This window comes from Symphalangus syndactylus, chromosome 19, assembly GCF_028878055.3.
Source record: "Symphalangus syndactylus isolate Jambi chromosome 19, NHGRI_mSymSyn1-v2.1_pri, whole genome shotgun sequence".
Classification (NCBI taxonomy): domain Eukaryota; kingdom Metazoa; phylum Chordata; class Mammalia; order Primates; family Hylobatidae; genus Symphalangus; species Symphalangus syndactylus.
Window position 1 is genome coordinate 9,900,717 of NC_072434.2, and position 17,194 is coordinate 9,917,910.

At 50.9% G+C, this 17,194-nt stretch overlaps 1 protein-coding gene across 37 annotated transcripts in view; it reads right to left on the minus strand.

Annotated features, from left to right (window-relative positions):
- Positions 1-6,960: 6,960 nt before the first annotated feature.
- SSBP3 (single stranded DNA binding protein 3) overlaps positions 6,961-17,194 on the minus strand; it is a 181,222-nt gene continuing 170,988 nt past the window's right edge. For 36 of the 37 annotated variants that reach the window (XM_063613180.1, XM_055234836.2, XM_063613177.1 and 33 more), the window contains 4 exons: positions 10,282-10,360; positions 9,983-10,011; positions 9,789-9,890; positions 6,961-8,696 (listed from right to left, as the gene is read on the minus strand). In XM_063613180.1, the coding sequence (XP_063469250.1) occupies positions 8,667-8,696; positions 9,789-9,890; positions 9,983-10,011; positions 10,282-10,360 (240 nt within the window). In that variant the 3' untranslated portion in view covers positions 6,961-8,666. The remainder of the gene's footprint in view (positions 8,697-9,788; positions 9,891-9,982; positions 10,012-10,281; positions 10,361-17,194) is intronic. The other variant, XM_063613174.1, reaches the window with a different exon arrangement.

A 17,194-nucleotide genomic window follows, 5' to 3' on the forward strand; every position in this document is an offset into this window, starting at 1 on the left:
TGGAGCCTGACCTGCCCCAGCTGAAGCCCAGCTCTGCCCTTGACCCATATTGTGATCTTAGATAAGGATCTTCATCTGTCGCTTTCCATTTCTTCATCTGAAACCTGGGGCTAATGCGACTTACCTGGTGTTGAAGACTCTGGGTTATGTGTGTGTAGTGTCTGCCACATGGCAGATACGCTGATGGTCACTAGGTTCTTATGGCATTATTTAAATTGTGGACATATTCCACAATGACTGCAGAAAATCTCGCTAGAATATTTATTGTAGATTTCTCCCTCGTATCCTGGTTAATGGGGCGAGTACACCCCTGGTTCAGCTGGTCTCTGTTTGTCCAAATAATGTCAAGTCCTGATCTGTGCCAGACGCTGCTGCCATGCCAAGCACCTGATACATAGCATATTTAATCTCCACACACCCCTGACAAGGTAAATGTCATTTCCATATTCAAGAAAAATATTGCATGCCTAGCATGTGCCATGCACTGTTCTGGGCCCTAAGAAGAAAACACGGATAATTTAAGGAATTTGCCCAAGGTCACCCAGCTAGTGCTATAGGTCAGCTTCCCGAGGAAACGCTTAGAGACTTTTATTTGGGGAGAACCTTTAGGACCAGAACCTGTGGAGAGCAAAGGCAGCAGCAGGTGGGGGTGGGGGGCCCAAGCTCAGTGTGGTTGCGCCTGAGGCCTCACCCAGTTCATAGGCACGCTGGAGCCAGAGGCAAGGGAGTTGAACCTTCTACAAACACCCCTGGCCTGGCACCAGCCACTGGATATGTGCTGCTTCCCGACAGCGGGTGGGACCTTGGGCGAGGCGGCTTTGTTGGTCTGTAATTCCTGCTGAGGGACCGCTGAGAGCAGTTAGTGTGGGAACTTCCAGCAGCTGGAGGAGCTCTCAGCTAGGCAGTGGCAAAGTGGCGTCCAGCCTGTGTGTCTGCCTCCAGGCTTGGGCTCTTTCCACTTGAAAGCTTACCTTTTAGGCTTGAGGGATTACCAGGAAAAGCGGCAAGGCACAGAGGACCATGGGGACGGGAAGTGACTGGAAGTGGGGAGGCTGGAGGCTTGGCTGGGGCTGGAGCAGCCAGCTCGGGAGAGGCCTGAACACCAAGCACCTCACCTCCCAGGGCAGCTGACCTGGGGCTCTGGGGACTCTGAGCCCTGCTACCCATTTTACTTTTTATTTTACAGACAGGAAACAATTATGCATAAATGATAAAAGTTCAGAGTTCAGGGAGAGATAAGTTGACCCACCCAAGGTGGTCCCTAGCTAGTCCTTTTCCCTAAGGGTCACAGAGCCTCGAGTTTCTTCCATGCTGTGTGTATCATAAGAACACACATATGTACATGACTGAAGAGTCGTCCTATTTACAGCCCGTTCTGCGCTTCTTCTTTCACCTGATGTCTCTGGATCGTAGGTTCTCGCCACATCACCACATAGGATCTCTTCGTTCTTTTAAGCAGCCGCATTAGTATCTGTTGATGGCAGTCCCGGTTGTTTCCAGTTGTTATTAGAAATAATGCTGCAGTGAGCATCCTCGTTCATGTATCTTAAAGTAGTTTTGCCAGCAGAGCCATTGGGTAAGTTCCTAGCAGTGGAATTGCTGAGTCAAACGTTTTTTTTTTTTTTAAACAACACTCTGTTGGGAGTACAGAGGAGGAGCTGGTGGGATGGCGGTAGGGAGTCCAGCTGGAGGCCACTGCGGGGATCCTGGGGCAAGTGGTGGTGATGGCTTGGAGTGATCCTGAGCAGGCTGAAGCCCCTGGAGACTGCTTGGAGAGGAGTGGGGGTGAGGTGAACTTCAGCCCTGAGTGAGTGGGACGGAGGCTCTGAGTAAGCGGACCGTCAGCAGATGACCTTGTAGCTTGAGGACTGCCTGGAAGGGGGCCACGGTTGCCGGGCAGGCCTGGGCAGCCTGTCCTTCCAACCCACCCCGAATGAGGACAGCTCAGATGCCGGCCTTAGTGCTAAGTTGTGGAGCCTGGAGCCCAACTGCACTTTTGTGTCAAGGGAGCTGCAAAATGCAGCTGATCTGCAGAGTGGGGCAGGCAGGACTGGCGGTTTTTTTATTATCCCCATAGAGATGAGGAAACAGGCTTAGAGACCACATGATGCAGTGTGAAGAGCTGGGAAGCTCGTGTGTCATGACAGCCGCCCCTCCACAGACAGGTCCTTGCTTCTGCAAATCCCAAATGTCCACCATCCTCCTCCCCACTCCCTCATTCAACGCAGGAGAGGAAGTGATGCGGCGGAACCTGAGGGCCTCAGCCAGCCTCCCGCCCAGTACAGGCTCCCCCGCCAGCGAGCTGGTGAAGGAGCAGGAGCACACCGCAGGGAGAGTCATGCTGGATAGCGAAACCCCACGAGAGGAACTTCCAGCAGCAGACTTTGGAAGTGAAATGGTGACATTCCCATTGTGAACGTATTTATTTTTCACTGTCTCATATATTTAAGTTCCTGGTTGATCCATTCAAAAGTTCTTCAGTTCATTTCCAGCAAGCTTCAGTGGCAAGGGAATTCTAATTTGGCCTGGGGGAAAGCCACTTTTGCCCTCCTGTATTCCAGCTGCCCTGTCAGATCCTCCGCTTCCTTGCTGGCAAAATGGGGATACAGCACCTCCCTTCCAGGTTTCCCCGCCTTTGGATCAAATAGGCTCCATTCGACAAGGTTTCAAGTCGATGGGTTTGGAGTTCTCAGAAGCCCGGTGGAAAGGTGGGCTTGCTTGAGGGGACCTCACTTGAGGCTAATGCCTGTTCTCGCCCAAGGCTGGCTCAGGCTGGACCTGGGGCAAGTGTTTGGCAGAGGCTCTGTGACAACTCACAGGAGCAGGACAGGATCCTCTCAGGCTTTAGACAGCATCTCCCTGGTTCCTCTTTTGCTGTGGGTGAAGGTCTCAGCATGCAGGTGACCCGATTGTCTTGACTGTCTCTTTAACATGGAACTCAGATGTCCGTGACCCACAAGGCCTACCTGCTTCACTGCTGGAAGAACCCCGGTCCAGGGACACTCTCCCCTCAGAATACATCTCCTCATACCCAAAGAAAGACTGCATCCAGGGAGTGGGCTTGCTGCCCAGGGCAGGACCTCCATCCCTTAGAGGCCAGCCTGTCAGAGCAACATGGCCCCTGCCATGTTCACTCTCTCTCACACACATGCACAGGAATACATGCGCACACACATGTATACAGGCACACCACACTCCCACACATGCACAGTCACACTCCCACCCACACACCGCACACTCAGACATGTGCACACACACACACGTGTGCACGAGACCCATGGGTCTCCTCCCCCTCAGCTAGGCCAATGATGGAACCCAAGAATAGGTCCAGACTAGAGATTGAGCCCTGAGGTCCCTCACCGTAGACCTCCTCTAGGGGCAGCCCATTTAATAAGCACCTACTGTGTACCAGGTGTTGTGCTGGGAGCGAGAGTTACAGAATGAGGGAGACGTGGTCCCCGCCCTATGGGAGCTCCTGGGGTACTGGGTGGACATGGCCAGAGTAGTCTTTGGATTGGCAGTAGCAGGTACCCACAAAGGCCACCTCCTTCCCCACACCTGGGCACCTACCCACCCACAGGTGACAGCATGCCATAGGGAGGGGTGCCACTGGGCACATTCTGGGGCCACTACTCAAGAACATCCAGTTATTCCAAGAGCACTCATCGAGCACCTGCTGGGCACCAGGACCTGTGCTGGCAATTCTTGGGACAGAGAGGGCTCTTTCTTACATGGTCCCTGGCTTAGAGGAGCTCCCAGCCTGATGGGGGAGGCATACACTGAACCAGGCTGTGGGGACCCAGGGAGAGAGCTACCCCAGCCTGGAAGGCTTCCAGGAGGAGGGGCCATCTGAGCTAGGTTCCAAAGGGCAAGTGGGAAGGAGGAGGGGTCAGCAGGAACAAAGGCCCTGGCTGGGCAGACATCCACAAAGTACTGCAGAGCTGGAGGTGAAGTGCTGAGGGGCAAGGAAAAGCAGGAGTGCGCATGACCCTTCCATGCCCTGCAGCTGTTTGGAAGCTGTCAGGAGCGTGGACTTGGTCCCAGAGTCACGGTGGCCGTGGCCACCTGGGTTCCCCACTAGCAAGAAGCCCTCTCCTCTCTGCACCCCTTTTCTTCTCGTGGTCACCACGGCGTCTCGCTCTCCCGGTCTCCTACTCACTGCTCTGCCGCCTTTGTGGGTCCCTCCTATTCCCCAGACCTCAGGGCCCAGTCCTTCGGCCTCTTCTCCATTCATTCCCTAGATGATTTCAGCCAGTCTTGTGGCTTTGAAGACCCGCTAAATGGTAACAACTCCCATGGTACGTCTGTAGTTCAGACCTGCCTACTTGATGTCTTTACTGGATATCAAATCAGCATCTCAAATTTAACTCACCAGAACAGAGCTCTTCCTGCAGCCTGCCCCACTTCCAGAAACAGCATCTCTGTCCTTCCGTGTCTGTTCACTACTGTATCCCTAGTGCCAGAACAACCCCTGGCATAAAAGGGGTGCTCAGCAAACACGAGCAGATGGATGGAAAGAAGGAAGTCTATGGAGGCTCAAAGTGAGATGGTCTTTGTGGCACTGGAGGGCTGACATGCAGGCAGGAAACCAAGGGCGTGGCTGTATTCCAGAAACCAGATGCCAGGTTCTGCAGCTCCGCAGGCACGCTGGGAATAGAGAGGATAGAACAGAACCTCTGCCTTTCAGCACCCACCCTCGTTGGTCTGATCTTTTACATCCAACCCCTAGCCCCAACTCCAAGCCCCCAGTGCTTGTACCCAGTGAGCCCAGGGCTGGGCAGAGCAAGGCTCATCTGCCTGTAACCCCACCCTGCCCAGCCACTCTGCCCAAGTCCAGGGGAGCCCCATGGCCTGAACTCCAAGAGGCCCAGCTCCCCTCAGTTCAGGGTCAGAGCCCTCTGGGGGACCCCAGGTATGTTCTGGGCTCCATCTCCTGGAGTCTGTGGAATCTGGGAACACAGCCCACCACTTCATGGGACAGCCGAGACTGGGGCAGGGGATTCCTCAGGTCACCAGGGAGCAAGACTGAGCAGCCTTACCCCGAGCTAGAGCCCTGCTCTGGCCTAGCGTGTCAGCGACTTGCCTTAAGTTTCTTTTCTGGCTCTGGGGCAGGGGGGCAGTGGGGATGCCCAGCAGGGAGGCAGGTGCCGGGTCCTGTCTCAGGCCTGGTCCTAGCTCTGGCTCCCCAGGCCGGCTGACCTCTAGAATTGAGTGCCTGTGGACAGCGATGACTCCAGCAGGAAAGCTCTGGTCCGGCCCCCGACTCTGGCACCTCTCAGTGATGGGCTGAAGCCCTATTTTGTGGAGCCACTGGCATGACGCTCCCTTTTCTCCTGCTCATTTCAGTATCTTTCCACTGGCTCATGTAGAGCTCTGGCCTGGCCCCAGGCAGTGATGAAAATGCTTAGTGAACAAGAACCAGTTCTTTGCCCAGAGATCTGCCCCTGAGGAAGGCCAAACTAACCTGCACCAGGGCCATTTGTGTTGTGAAGGCAACTGCGGGGCTGCCGAGGGGCCCCAGGCTGAGGGGTAGCATAGCACACAGCAGGCACTCTTCCCAGGCTGGGCCCCGTGACCTGCCTTCCTCCAGCTAGGCACCCCGATCCCATGGCTCTTGTCTGTGCCTGACTCCTGCTCCAAGGAGCACAGGTATCGGATGGATATCCCATCCTCCCAACCTCCTTTCCCCAGCCCTGGGTCAGCACCATTGATACAGGTTAGTCGCAGCCTCAGTCTCTTCATCTCTCCAATGGAGATGCTTTTCCAATAGTTCAAAGGCGTCTGTACTCAGCAAAAGCCTAGGAAACCTTGTTCCAAGGTGAAGAGGGAAGGACCAGATGGAATCTTCTAGATCCTCCCAGCTACTCCCCAACACACCCATTTGGACTCTCCCCACGAGTAACATCACTTGCAGCGAACACGTGCTGCTCTTAGTCCGCGCACGGCACTGTTCTAAGCACTTCACGGTGCTAACCTCCTCACAGCCCATGAGGCAGCCAACCCATCCCCCACCCATCCCCCATTTTGCAGATGAGAGAACTGAGAACAGAAGCGTCAACTAATTTGCCCACGGCCACACAGCAAGTTGCAGCAAACAAGATTTAAACCTGGGAATTTGCTATCTGGTCCCCTAAGGGCCTTATAAACATGGGCTGAGCCTGCCCTTTGCTTGGACCCTCTGTCTCCCACCCACCCACCCCAGCATCCGCTCCTGCTACAAGCCTAGAATGAGGTCCCCAGAGCTCCAGGGAAGTAGAAAGTTCTTTCTAGTCGTGCAAGTCAGCATCCATAGCAGCTTACCTCACCCTAGCCCTCGGCATTTCTTGCCTAAATGTCGTCTGGGAATGCCTCTCTCCACATCTTGCCAGCCCCATCTGATTCATCTCCCAGGAGACCACCAGCATACACTTTCCAAAATTTAAGTAGACTGCACTACTCTCAAAACCCTTCAAGGGCTCCCAGTACCTTGGAGGTTTAGGAAAAAAAAATATCAACCTCCCTGTGCCCCCGACAGTCGCCAACAGCAGGCACTTGAGGCTGGGGGCCTAGGGTGAAGCCAGTCCCACCTGAGGGGAGACAGGGAGTGGCTGTGGCCCTCCTGGCCGATAGCAATTCCCCATAGAAAACAGAGGGCACCAGGAGGAAGGAACCTTTTTCTACTTTCAGAAAAATAAAAGACATTCCAGCGAACCAAAATGTGTTTGCAAGACAAGAAATGGAAAATGGCTTTCCAAATATTTAAAGTGAGATGGATACCTTCCCTCCCAACCCACCTTCCGCCAAGGCCATCGCGACTCCACAAGAACAAACTCGCAGGCCCAGGTAAAGAAGGCAGACGCCTCAAACACAAAACATCTTGTTACGCACCAGGAACAAAAACTGTGCCCAAGAAGTCACCTTGCATTTTGTAATCAGTGTAATAAACTCCAACCCACATTCCCCAAACATGTCAGGAAGGGCTGCGGAAAAAAGATGTCCCTTTAATAAAACGTTATCAACATATATCGTACACAAACTACAATGTATCATAATTACTTTTTTTTCCTCTCTTAATTCAGAACCAGACTACAAGTAAGAAAAAACACAGAAACAGCTACAATGTTCCCAAGAATCCGCACAAAGTCTTTTTTCAGGCAGATGATATCTCACATAATATGATATACATGGATCAGAAAGGGAGGGAGTAAAACAAAGACCAGCTACAGGGGAGGGAGGAAAGAGAAGGGCATGTCAATGTACAAAGAATTCGGGTGTCTTCCAGGGCAAGACACAAAGGTTTCCGTGGGGTGATGAGGTGAGCGGGGCCAGGAGCACCCTCCCGGGAGGGGACAGGCTCCACCGTCGGGCTTGTTGGTTTTTGAAAGTAAAAACAGGACCGGAGCCAGCACATCTGTTTGGTTGTCGGTGTCCCCCCACCCGCCACAGCTGCTCCAAAGTCTTTCCATCCAGTCCCAAGCATATACAGAGCAATTCTGGTCAGTATCCCGTCTTTGAGAAAGGACGAATAAAGAGAAAAAACAAAGAAAACCGAACTCCAGCCCCCCAGCCGGTGCACACGATGACGCTGATGCGAGGATCTCGGGACCAGAACGCGGAGGTCACTGTTTCCATGTCCCAGGTCATAGCCATCCTGTCAGTGGCAGCCTCTCCCACTCTGCGCCAGGCCACCACCCAGCTGGCAGGATTCTCACTGGGAAGACTGGGGTGGGGGCGGAGGAGGGGCTGGAGAGGCAGGGAGGCCAGGACGGGAGGGAGGTCCAGGAGAGGAGGAGGAAGGTGTCCTGGGAACAGTGCGTGCCACCGGGTCACGGCGACGGTCTGGGCTGTGGTGGAATCCTGAAAGGGGTCGGTGGTCCGGCCCCTCTGGCCACAGGATGAGGGTGCTGTGTTCTGGGGTCCAAGCATGCCGCTGCCGTTGCCATGGAAACCAAGCTAGAACAAACGCGTTCCCGCTCCCCTGCCTGTTGCACAAACCAAAACCCCAAGTGGAAAACGGTGACTGCCTTTTCTTCTTTCCAAAAAAGGCCTTTTGAAAGAAACCACCGATTGTAAACTGTCCAGTTTATTATTATTATTTTTGATGGCTACAGACAATGTGGGCTCTCACACCTAGACTAGCTTTTCTGGTGGAAGGGCTTGGGCACAGACAGACAGCAGGGCTTCTGGTTTTCCTTTTTTTTTTTCCTTTTTCCTTTTTTTTTTTTTTTTTTTTTTTTAAGAAGAAAGCATAGAGGTTGATTGGGGTGGGGGGCTTGCTATAAGCTTCCATTTAAAAAAATTTTCCCCCAAAAAACCCCCCTGAAAACAAATAAAAAAAAATCCCAACAACGGTAAAACCCCAAACAAAAAACAACAAAAAAGTGTCATGTATGGAAAAGGTCCTTTGGGGAAAGGGCAAGGGGTGGGATTTTTCTGGTCACTGACTTGAAATACATTTTTGAGAGTTTTGTCCTTCATGTTTTATGGAATAAAAAGTTTGGCCTTTTTATTGCATGAAACTAAAATTGGGAAAGGTAGGGGGTGTGGATGGGGTGGGAGGGGGTTGAGGGGAGCAGGGAGATGCCCTCCCCACCAGCTCCTGGATAATGACACCTCACTTCTTGCATAATTTCTGGCATCTTCCCGCCTGCAATGCCCGCTCTCTCAGCGTCTCGGAGAAGGGGGGATCACACACTCATCGTCATGCTTGGAGAATACTGGAAAGGAGAAGCAGAGAAGGGGGGGTGAGGATTGTGGGGAGGCCACTGACACACCGAGGTGCCAAAAGCCTGGTGTGACTGCACAGAACTGAGCAGGGCTTATTTGGGGCTGTGGTTGAGCTGAGGGGTGCATGGTGGCATGGAGTGGGCAGGGGGCCAGTAGAGCAGGATAAGGGCCAGGAGGCGGGAGCTACGAGCCACCTCTCAGTGCCAGCCTGCCCTTCTGTTGGGAACTATGGCAGCTGACGGCACCTCCCCTGCTCCTGCCCGTCTTGAGTCATCCTCTCCTCCCCAAGGGCAGTCACAGCCCCTGCCCCTTGCCCAGTGCAGGCCTCCAGACTGCAGGGAACTGGGCTTTGATAAGCCAGAGCACAGCCAGGGTGCCCTGGGGTGGGGCCAGTCTGGGGTTCTTTTCTGTTTTTGTTTTTGAGACAAGGTCTCACTCTTGTCACTCAGGCTGGAGTGCAGGGGTGCGATCAAGGCTCACAGCAGCCTCAACCTCCTGGGCTTAAGCAATCCTCCCGCCTTAGCCTCCCAAGTAGCTGGGACTACAGGCATGCGACACTACACCGGCTAATTTTGGTATTTTTTGTGTAGAGATGAGGTTCCACCATGTTGCCCAGGCTGGCAGTCTGGGGTTCTTGAAAGCTGCTTAATCGTAACACTGTTTCTTCAAATGAGAATGCACACAGAAGCCCACTACAGAAACGCAGACGGCCAACCCCTGTGTTGAGCCCTGAAAATCACTGGCTGCATGATACCTTTCCCCACTGGACAGATAGAAATGGACCCGGGGGGCAATACTGCCCCAACTCTCTCAGCCCAGGGCTCTCCCAGCCATATCAGCTTAATTAGTGCCAGAGGCATCCAGCCTGCGTGGAGCTGCCTCCAGAAGGCCCCACCAGCAGGCAGTCTCAGGGCAGCGTCAAGGCTGCACACTTCTGCTAAAAAAATAACTGAGGTGGAAAGCCCATAACACGGCCACCAGCTTAGCTGGCAGGCTGCAGCCCGGCTCCGTAGCTCGCGACTTGTTAGGTAAGAGTCCCCAGGCCGTGGGGACGAGAGCAGCAGGCAGGGGGTGAGGCTTACATTGTCGTTCTGAAAGGAGTGGAGGAAGTTCCCTCCTAGCTCGCCGTCATCTCGAGGGGTGCCTGGAGGATTGCTAATGCCACTTATGTTGTTAGGAGAATTCTGTGGAAAGAGGAAAGGAGGTAAGCGCTTGTGTCCCCAACAACCTGCCCACACAGATGGGGCGCCACCAGGGAGACCGAGTGCACACTCACTTTTGGAAGTCCGTCTATGTCGCCTGACCCTGGAAAGAAAAAATAATCCAATTCAGTTTCTTGCTTGCTCTTCCACGGAGGGGTCTCCCCTCATCCTGGGCTCCTCAGGCCTCTAAGCCCTTCCATCCCAGTCCCACACTGTGCTGAGGGCTTTCTGTGCGACATCTCTCTCAGGATCATCCTGTGTGCCCAGCCAAGGTCGGCCAGGGCTGTGTACCAAGCCCAGCTGAGCCAGGAGCTGAGGCACAGAGCTGGCTGCCCAGGCAGGGTGGGGCATGGCGAGGGCAGGGGCCACTCACCTAATGATCCATTCATGTGGTGTGGCTCCATGCCACCCATGCCGCCCATCGGACCGTCCGAGCCGGGACCCATTGGGAACTGGGGAAGAAGCACAGGGCATGGCAGCTCAGCGGGCCCAGGCCCTCCGCACCCCTCACAGGCAGGGGGCTACAGCCGCGCCGGAGTCCTGGCCCCGGGGAACCCCTGCTCCAGCAGGCTCTGCTCACACTTGGACATGTCCTGCCTGGCAGCTGGGCCAGGGTCCTCACCTCGGCCCTCCAAGCTGCAGGGCAGAGGTGCTCATTCCAATGACCCAGGTGAGGGAGAGCGACTGGCCCGCTGCCACCCAACTCCACACAGAGGCAGCTCTGAAACTGAGCCTCTCGGATCCCACCACAGGGCCCTCTCCATCCCCCGTGTGGAGGGTGTGGTTCCCCAGACGGAGGCACATGTGGACAGCTCTATGACCATGTCAGGCCAGGGACCAAAACATCAGCGCTTCTCATCCTCACTTCACAGGTGAGGAAACAGAAGCACTGAGAGGAAACGCTTTGCTTGAGGTCCCAGAGGCTGGAGGTGGAGGAGCTGGGACTGGAACCTGGCAGCAGGCCTGGAGCCGTCATGCTGGCCCTCTCCAAGCTAACAAAAGGAAGAAGTTAGAAATGAAGATGTTTCCTGGGGCTGGGCGGTGAGAAGAGGTGGGGTTTGATGAGTGGTGGGGAAGAGGGAGCTAGGGCACTGGCCCAGGAGGCACTGCATGGCACCCTGGGACTGTGGGGTGGTGGTGGGAGGTCACTGATGAGGCTCCCATGCAGAACTGTTAGTGTGGCAGATGGAGGCTCGGAGATAAGAGTCGATTCTACCCACCCGAAAGCCTATCTGGAACTATCAAACCCTTCTCGGAAAGGAAGACCAGAAAGGTCACATCCCACAGCCACGAGTCACAGGGCTGGGGAGGGGTGGCTGAGCCCAGCCTGGAGCGTCAAGGCGCTGTGATGCAGACTGGATCTGCATCGAGTGGCAAGGGAGTGGAGGTGGTGGAATGGAGGGCTGTTTGGCACCTGGCTGGGACTGGGTGCCACAGACGCAGAGCTGAGTCACACCTGAGCCCCAGTCCAGAGGAGCAGCTCACGGATACCCAACTACCCCACAGGAGGACAGAGATGCTGACTTCCAAAGACAGCTGCAAAGTACAGCTGTGGCTTCAGAGCAAGGCAGAGAAATCAGAAGCGGCTGCCTGGAGGAGGAGGAGAGCATCAACAAAACTGAGGGGTAAAATCTGGGCAGGCAGAGCCCATCGTGGCAATCACTCCAGGCAGGGGTCCCACATGAGCAGAAGGCTACCAAGTGGGTGGCAGCATGGCGTGTCGGAGCACAGAAAGGGGTGTAAGGGGTAAGGCTGTGACCAGGCTGCAGGGGCACGGCTAGGGTATGAGCTGCTTCCCCGTGCCCACCCAGACTGGGGGAGGGGTGGCACATCCTTGCCTCTCCAGTGGGCCCCCCCACCAAAGCAGCTCACAGGCTTTTGGGCACATTTTGCCATCTAGCAACAAATTTCATGCTTATTAACCTAAGTGATAGGAGGATGAAAGTAACCAGCTTTCTTGGGAGCCAACCCAGGACACAGCCATGCCAGACCCCCAAAATCCCCAAACATGGTAATACAGAATTATGCACATGTACGTCATTACCTTAACATGAATATGTCGTTACTTTAACATGAATGTATTAAGAAACAAGTATTTCTTCAAAATGACATATTATATACTTTCTGTATATTAACACTTTTATTGAGATATAATTCACAGAGCATATAGCTGACCCATTTAAGTACAATTCAGTGGTTTTCGGTATACTTACAGGGCTGTGCAACCATCACCACAACCAATTTTGAATGTCTCCGTAACCTCAGAAAGAAATCCTGTACCCGACTGCAGTCATTTCTGTCCCCCTCCAACACCCCCCGGCCCCAGGCAAGCACTAATCTACTTTCTGTCTCCACAGATTTGCCTAACCTGGACATGTCATATACATAGAATCATGTGAGCTTTTGTGGCTGGTTTCTTTCACTTAGCATGTTTTCAAAGTTCATCAGTGTTGTCACATGAATCAGTACTTTATTCCTTCCTATGGTCAAAAAGTAGTCCACCGTATGGATATACCACATTTCATTTATCCATTCATCAGCAGAGGGAACGTTCAGGTTGTTTTCACTGTTTGGCTATTATAACTAATGACACTGATGTACAAGCTGCCCTGTGGACATACGTTTTCATTTCTCTTGGGCAGATACCTAGGAGAACTGCTGGGTCATAGGGTAACCCAATTATCCTATCACAGCAGACATCACTAGGCTGTCTGATCTTTCGAGGAAACGTCAAACTGTTGAACAAAGCAGCTGTGCCATTTTACGTTCCCACGAGCAGTGTCTGAGAGTTGCAATGCTTCCACACCCTCGCCAACACCACTCATTATCTTTCTTGCTACAGCCGTCCTAGTGGGTGTGAAGTGCTACCTCCCTGTGGTTTTGATTTGCATTTCCTAATGACTAATGATGCTGAGCATCTTCTCATGTGCTTACTGGCTATTTGCAGTTTTTGGAGAAATGTCCATTTAGATCCTTGTCCCATTTTTAAATTGGGTTATTACTGAGTTTTTCTAAGAGTTCTTTATGTATTTTGAATTCAAGTCCCTTATCAGATACATGATTTGCTAATGTCTTCTCCATTCTGTGGTTTGTCTTTTTACTTCCTTGATGGTGTCCTTTGAAGCACAAATCTTAATCTCCAATGAAGCCCAGTTTGTCCACTTTTTTATTTTGCTGCTTATGCTTTTGGTCTTCATCTAAGAAGGCTTTGCTTAACTCAGGTCATGAAGATTTACTCCTGTGTTTACTTCAAGTGTTTTGTAGTTTCAGCTCTAACATTTAGATCTATGGTCTACTTTGTTTTATTTTTTATTATTTTTTAATTTATTTTTGAGACGGGTTCTCACTCTGTCAGCCAGGCTGGAGTGTAGTGGCGTGATCTTGGCACACTGCAACCTCCGCCTCCTGGGTTCAAGCGATTCTCATGCGTCAGCCTCCCAGGTAGCTGGGACTACAGGCGCGTGCCACCACACCTGGCTAATTTTGTATTTTTAGTAGAGACAGGGTTTCACCACGTTGGCCAAGCTGGTCTCAAACTCCTGACCTCAAATGATCCACCTGTTTCGGCCTCCCAAAGTACTAGGATTATAGGTGTGAGCCACCGTGCCCGGCCCCCTATGATCTACTTTAACTTTTGTGTACTGCTGTAAAGACACAGTTCAATCTCATTTGTCCACATGTGGATATTCAGTTGTCTCAGCATCATTTATTCTGTATTATTTACTTTTCCATTAGATTAATGCTATTATGTAAACAACAATAGGAACTGTTAATAGCGGCAATTAGTAGCAATTAGGAGGTGGACTAGCTAAATGATTGATATGTATGAGAAAAAATATTAATATTTTTATAACATTTCTGTCCTCTGATAGAGAAATAACTTTTTACTCGAATACTTAAATTTGATAGGCTATATTAAATTAATTATTTTTTAGAGATGAGGTCTTGCTCTGTCACTCAAGCTAGAGTGTGCTCAAGTGATCCACCTGCCTCAGCCTCCTGAATAGCTGGGACTACAGGCTCGAGCCACTGCACCTGGCTTATTATTTATGTTTTTAAAAAATAAAACACAGGCCAGGTGTGGTGCCTCACAACTGTAATCCCTTTGGGAGGCTGAGGCAGGAGGATCTCCTGAGCCCAGGAGTGCAAGAACATCCTGGGCAACATAGTGAGACCTCATCTCTACAACAACAAATAAATTAGGGGCAACATAGTGAGACCTCATCTCTACATCAACAAATAAAATTAGCCAGGTGTGGTGGCATGTGCCTGTAGTCCCAGCTACTCAGGAGGCTGTGGTGGGAGGAATCCCTTGAGCCCCAGATGCTGAAGCTGCAGTGAACCATGACTGTGACACTGCCCTCTAGACTGGGTGACAGACACCCTATCTCTAAATAAACAAACAAACATAAACACAATAGGATTAATGAAACAAACATTACTAATATTTAAATAAAAAAATAACAATGTTTCTTTCTGCCCTAGGATACATGAGAACATTCTGCTCTGCTTCCTTTCCCACTGGTCTCTGAATTGCCTGAAGCCTTTATAGCCTTTAGGAGATCCTTTTTAAAAAAGAAAAAAAAAAAAAAAGAGATGGAGTCTGGCTCTGTCATCCAGGCTGGAGTGCAGTGGCATGATCATGGCTCACTGCAGCCTTAAATTCCTAGGCTCAAACAATCCTCCCGCTTCAGCCTCCCAAGTAGCTGACTACAGGCATACACCACTGCACCCAGCTTAGAACATCTTCCTTTTAAATGCACTGGTAAAACAGAAAATAGTCAAACTTAAAACCCATTTGACTTGTCACTCTGTTTATTCAAAGCCCATGTTACACTGACTCCTGGTGTCAACCTAACACGGTAACACCAAACTAAATATCTTCTCCACACAACGCTTACACACAAAGTACTTCGGGTTTTACTTTATAAGCACAGGTTTTGGGACTTGTAGGAATTCACGTCCATCTCTCCAAAGATGTCCATCCATTTTTGTCCAGGGGCTGGCTTTGGCAGACCAGCTGCTTGTCAATCAGGCCTTTGCATCTGTAATTCATCAGATGGGCTATCCCTGACTAAGATGTCCATCTTTTTTTTTTTTTTTTTTTTTTAGAGACAGAGTCTCGCTCTGCTGCCCAGGCTGGAGTGCAATGACACGATCTCTGCTCACTGCAACCTCCACCTCCCAGGTTCAAGCGATTCTCCTGACTCAGCCTCCTGAGTAGCTGGGACTACAGGCATGTGCCACCACGCCTGGCTAATTTTTTTTTTTTTTTTTTTTTTTGAGACGGAGTCTCACTCTGTCACCCAGGCTGGAGCGCAGCATTGCGATCTCAGCTCACTGCAACCTCCGCCTCCCGGGTTCAAGCGATTCTCCTGCCTCAGCCTCCCGAGTAGCTGGGGTTAAAGGCACCAGCCACCATGCCTGGCTTATTTTCGTATTTTTAGTAGAGACGGGGTTTCACCATGTTGGTCAGGCTGGAACTCCTGACCTCAAGTGATCCTCTCACCTCAGCTGGGATCCCAAAGTGCTGGGATTACAGATGTGAGCCACCGTGCCCGGCCAGATGTCCATCATTTTTTTAACACTCCAAAGCACAATGGATGTTATAAATTAAAATTATAAAAAATGATTTTAAAACACAGAGGTAATCTGAAGTTGCAAAATCCAAGTTGGATTCCAAATACGTCACAGTTTTAATGAAGAAATTGAGAAAGTCCTGTTTAACTTGACTGCCTCTTCTGGTGACATTTTTTGAGCTCTCAAGCATTAAATGGGTCTTCCTGCTGTATGAGGTTTTGTGGCCCCCTCTCCGTGATACCCAACAATCCAAGTGTGGCTGGCTAGCCCCATCTAGGCTCCTCGGGGCTCCTTAAGGAGCATCAGAGAGTACTGGCAAAACAGTATATACATTTCTATTTTTTATGTATTTTTTTTTTTTGAAATGGAGTCTCATTCTGTCACCCAGGCTGGAGTGCAGTGGCGTGACCTCAGCTCACTGCAACCTCCGCCTCCCAGGCTCAAGCGATTCTTCTGCCTCAGCCTCCCAAGTGGCTGGGACTACAGACATTCAACACCACACCTAGCTAATGTTTGTATTTTTTAGTAGACGTGGTGTTTTACTACGTTGGCCAGGCTGGTTTTGAACTAATGACGGACCCCAAGTGATCTGATCACCTCGGCCTCCTAAAGTGCTGGGATTACAGGTGTGAGCCACCGCGTCCAGCCTATGTATTTTTTTATTTTTATTTTTTTGTTGCTGAGATGGTGAGGATGTCTCGCTTTGTTACCCAGGTTGGTCTTGAGTTCGTGGCTGTAAGTGATCCTCCCACCTTGGCCTCCCAAAGTGCTCGGGTTACAGGCGTAAGCCAACGTGCCTGGCCTGTATTTTATTGTAATTCCTTTTTCCATTCTCATCTCAATGCATTTCCAAATTAGAGAAGGACATCCTTCTTGTCTCACACTTTAAAAAATAGCAGTTTTCACGGCAAGCCAACATTTTAACATCTTTTCTATGGCCAGCAATGATAGTTATCTTGTGGAAACGTGTCTGAGGCATTCTCCTGTCTGTAAAGTCAAAGATCTCATTAAGTGCTTCGGCATGTTTTGAGGAAATTGAAAAGTGACCCAAAACTTTCATTATGAAAGCTGGGATCACAGGTAAGCAAATTACACCCCTTTGTGACAGTGTCGGGTACGAGGTGTGAACATTTAGCAGGTAAGATGTTTTCATTTTCATTGGTAAGAAGCTTATGGACGAAATGAAATTTGCTCAAATTAACTGTGTACTGTCTGCCAAATATGTAGATAAATGAGCAAAGTCTAGGTTGTATTTAGACAAAGAACAACAATCTCTTACATCTTCAGTGGCTTCACTAAAATCTTCACAGAAATCGAGAAGACAATTTGAAACTCCAGTTTTCAAATCAACATACCTAAGAGCTAGCGGAAACCTGTTGCCATGACTTGAGGCAGCCCTTGAGGCACTCAGAAGCACAAATGCTGGAAGGATCAGACAGGGTCAGCACCACTGTAAAGGGGCAATGCATCTGTTACGGAAAGTCCCGCTTCCCTTTGGTTCACACACAGGACTTTTAGTTTGTAAGCTCCAAATCAGGAAATGTAACCTTCTTGGTTTGCGCTGCAATCAAGGGAACAAGATGATAATGGTGTCCATTCAAGGAGTGTGCCCAAGCTAATTCTGCGACCGCCGTTTTTGACTGAGAACTGCTGTCTCTTTGGAGGTCAAAAAAACCTTGACTTAGAAAGATATGCCTCAGACTTGA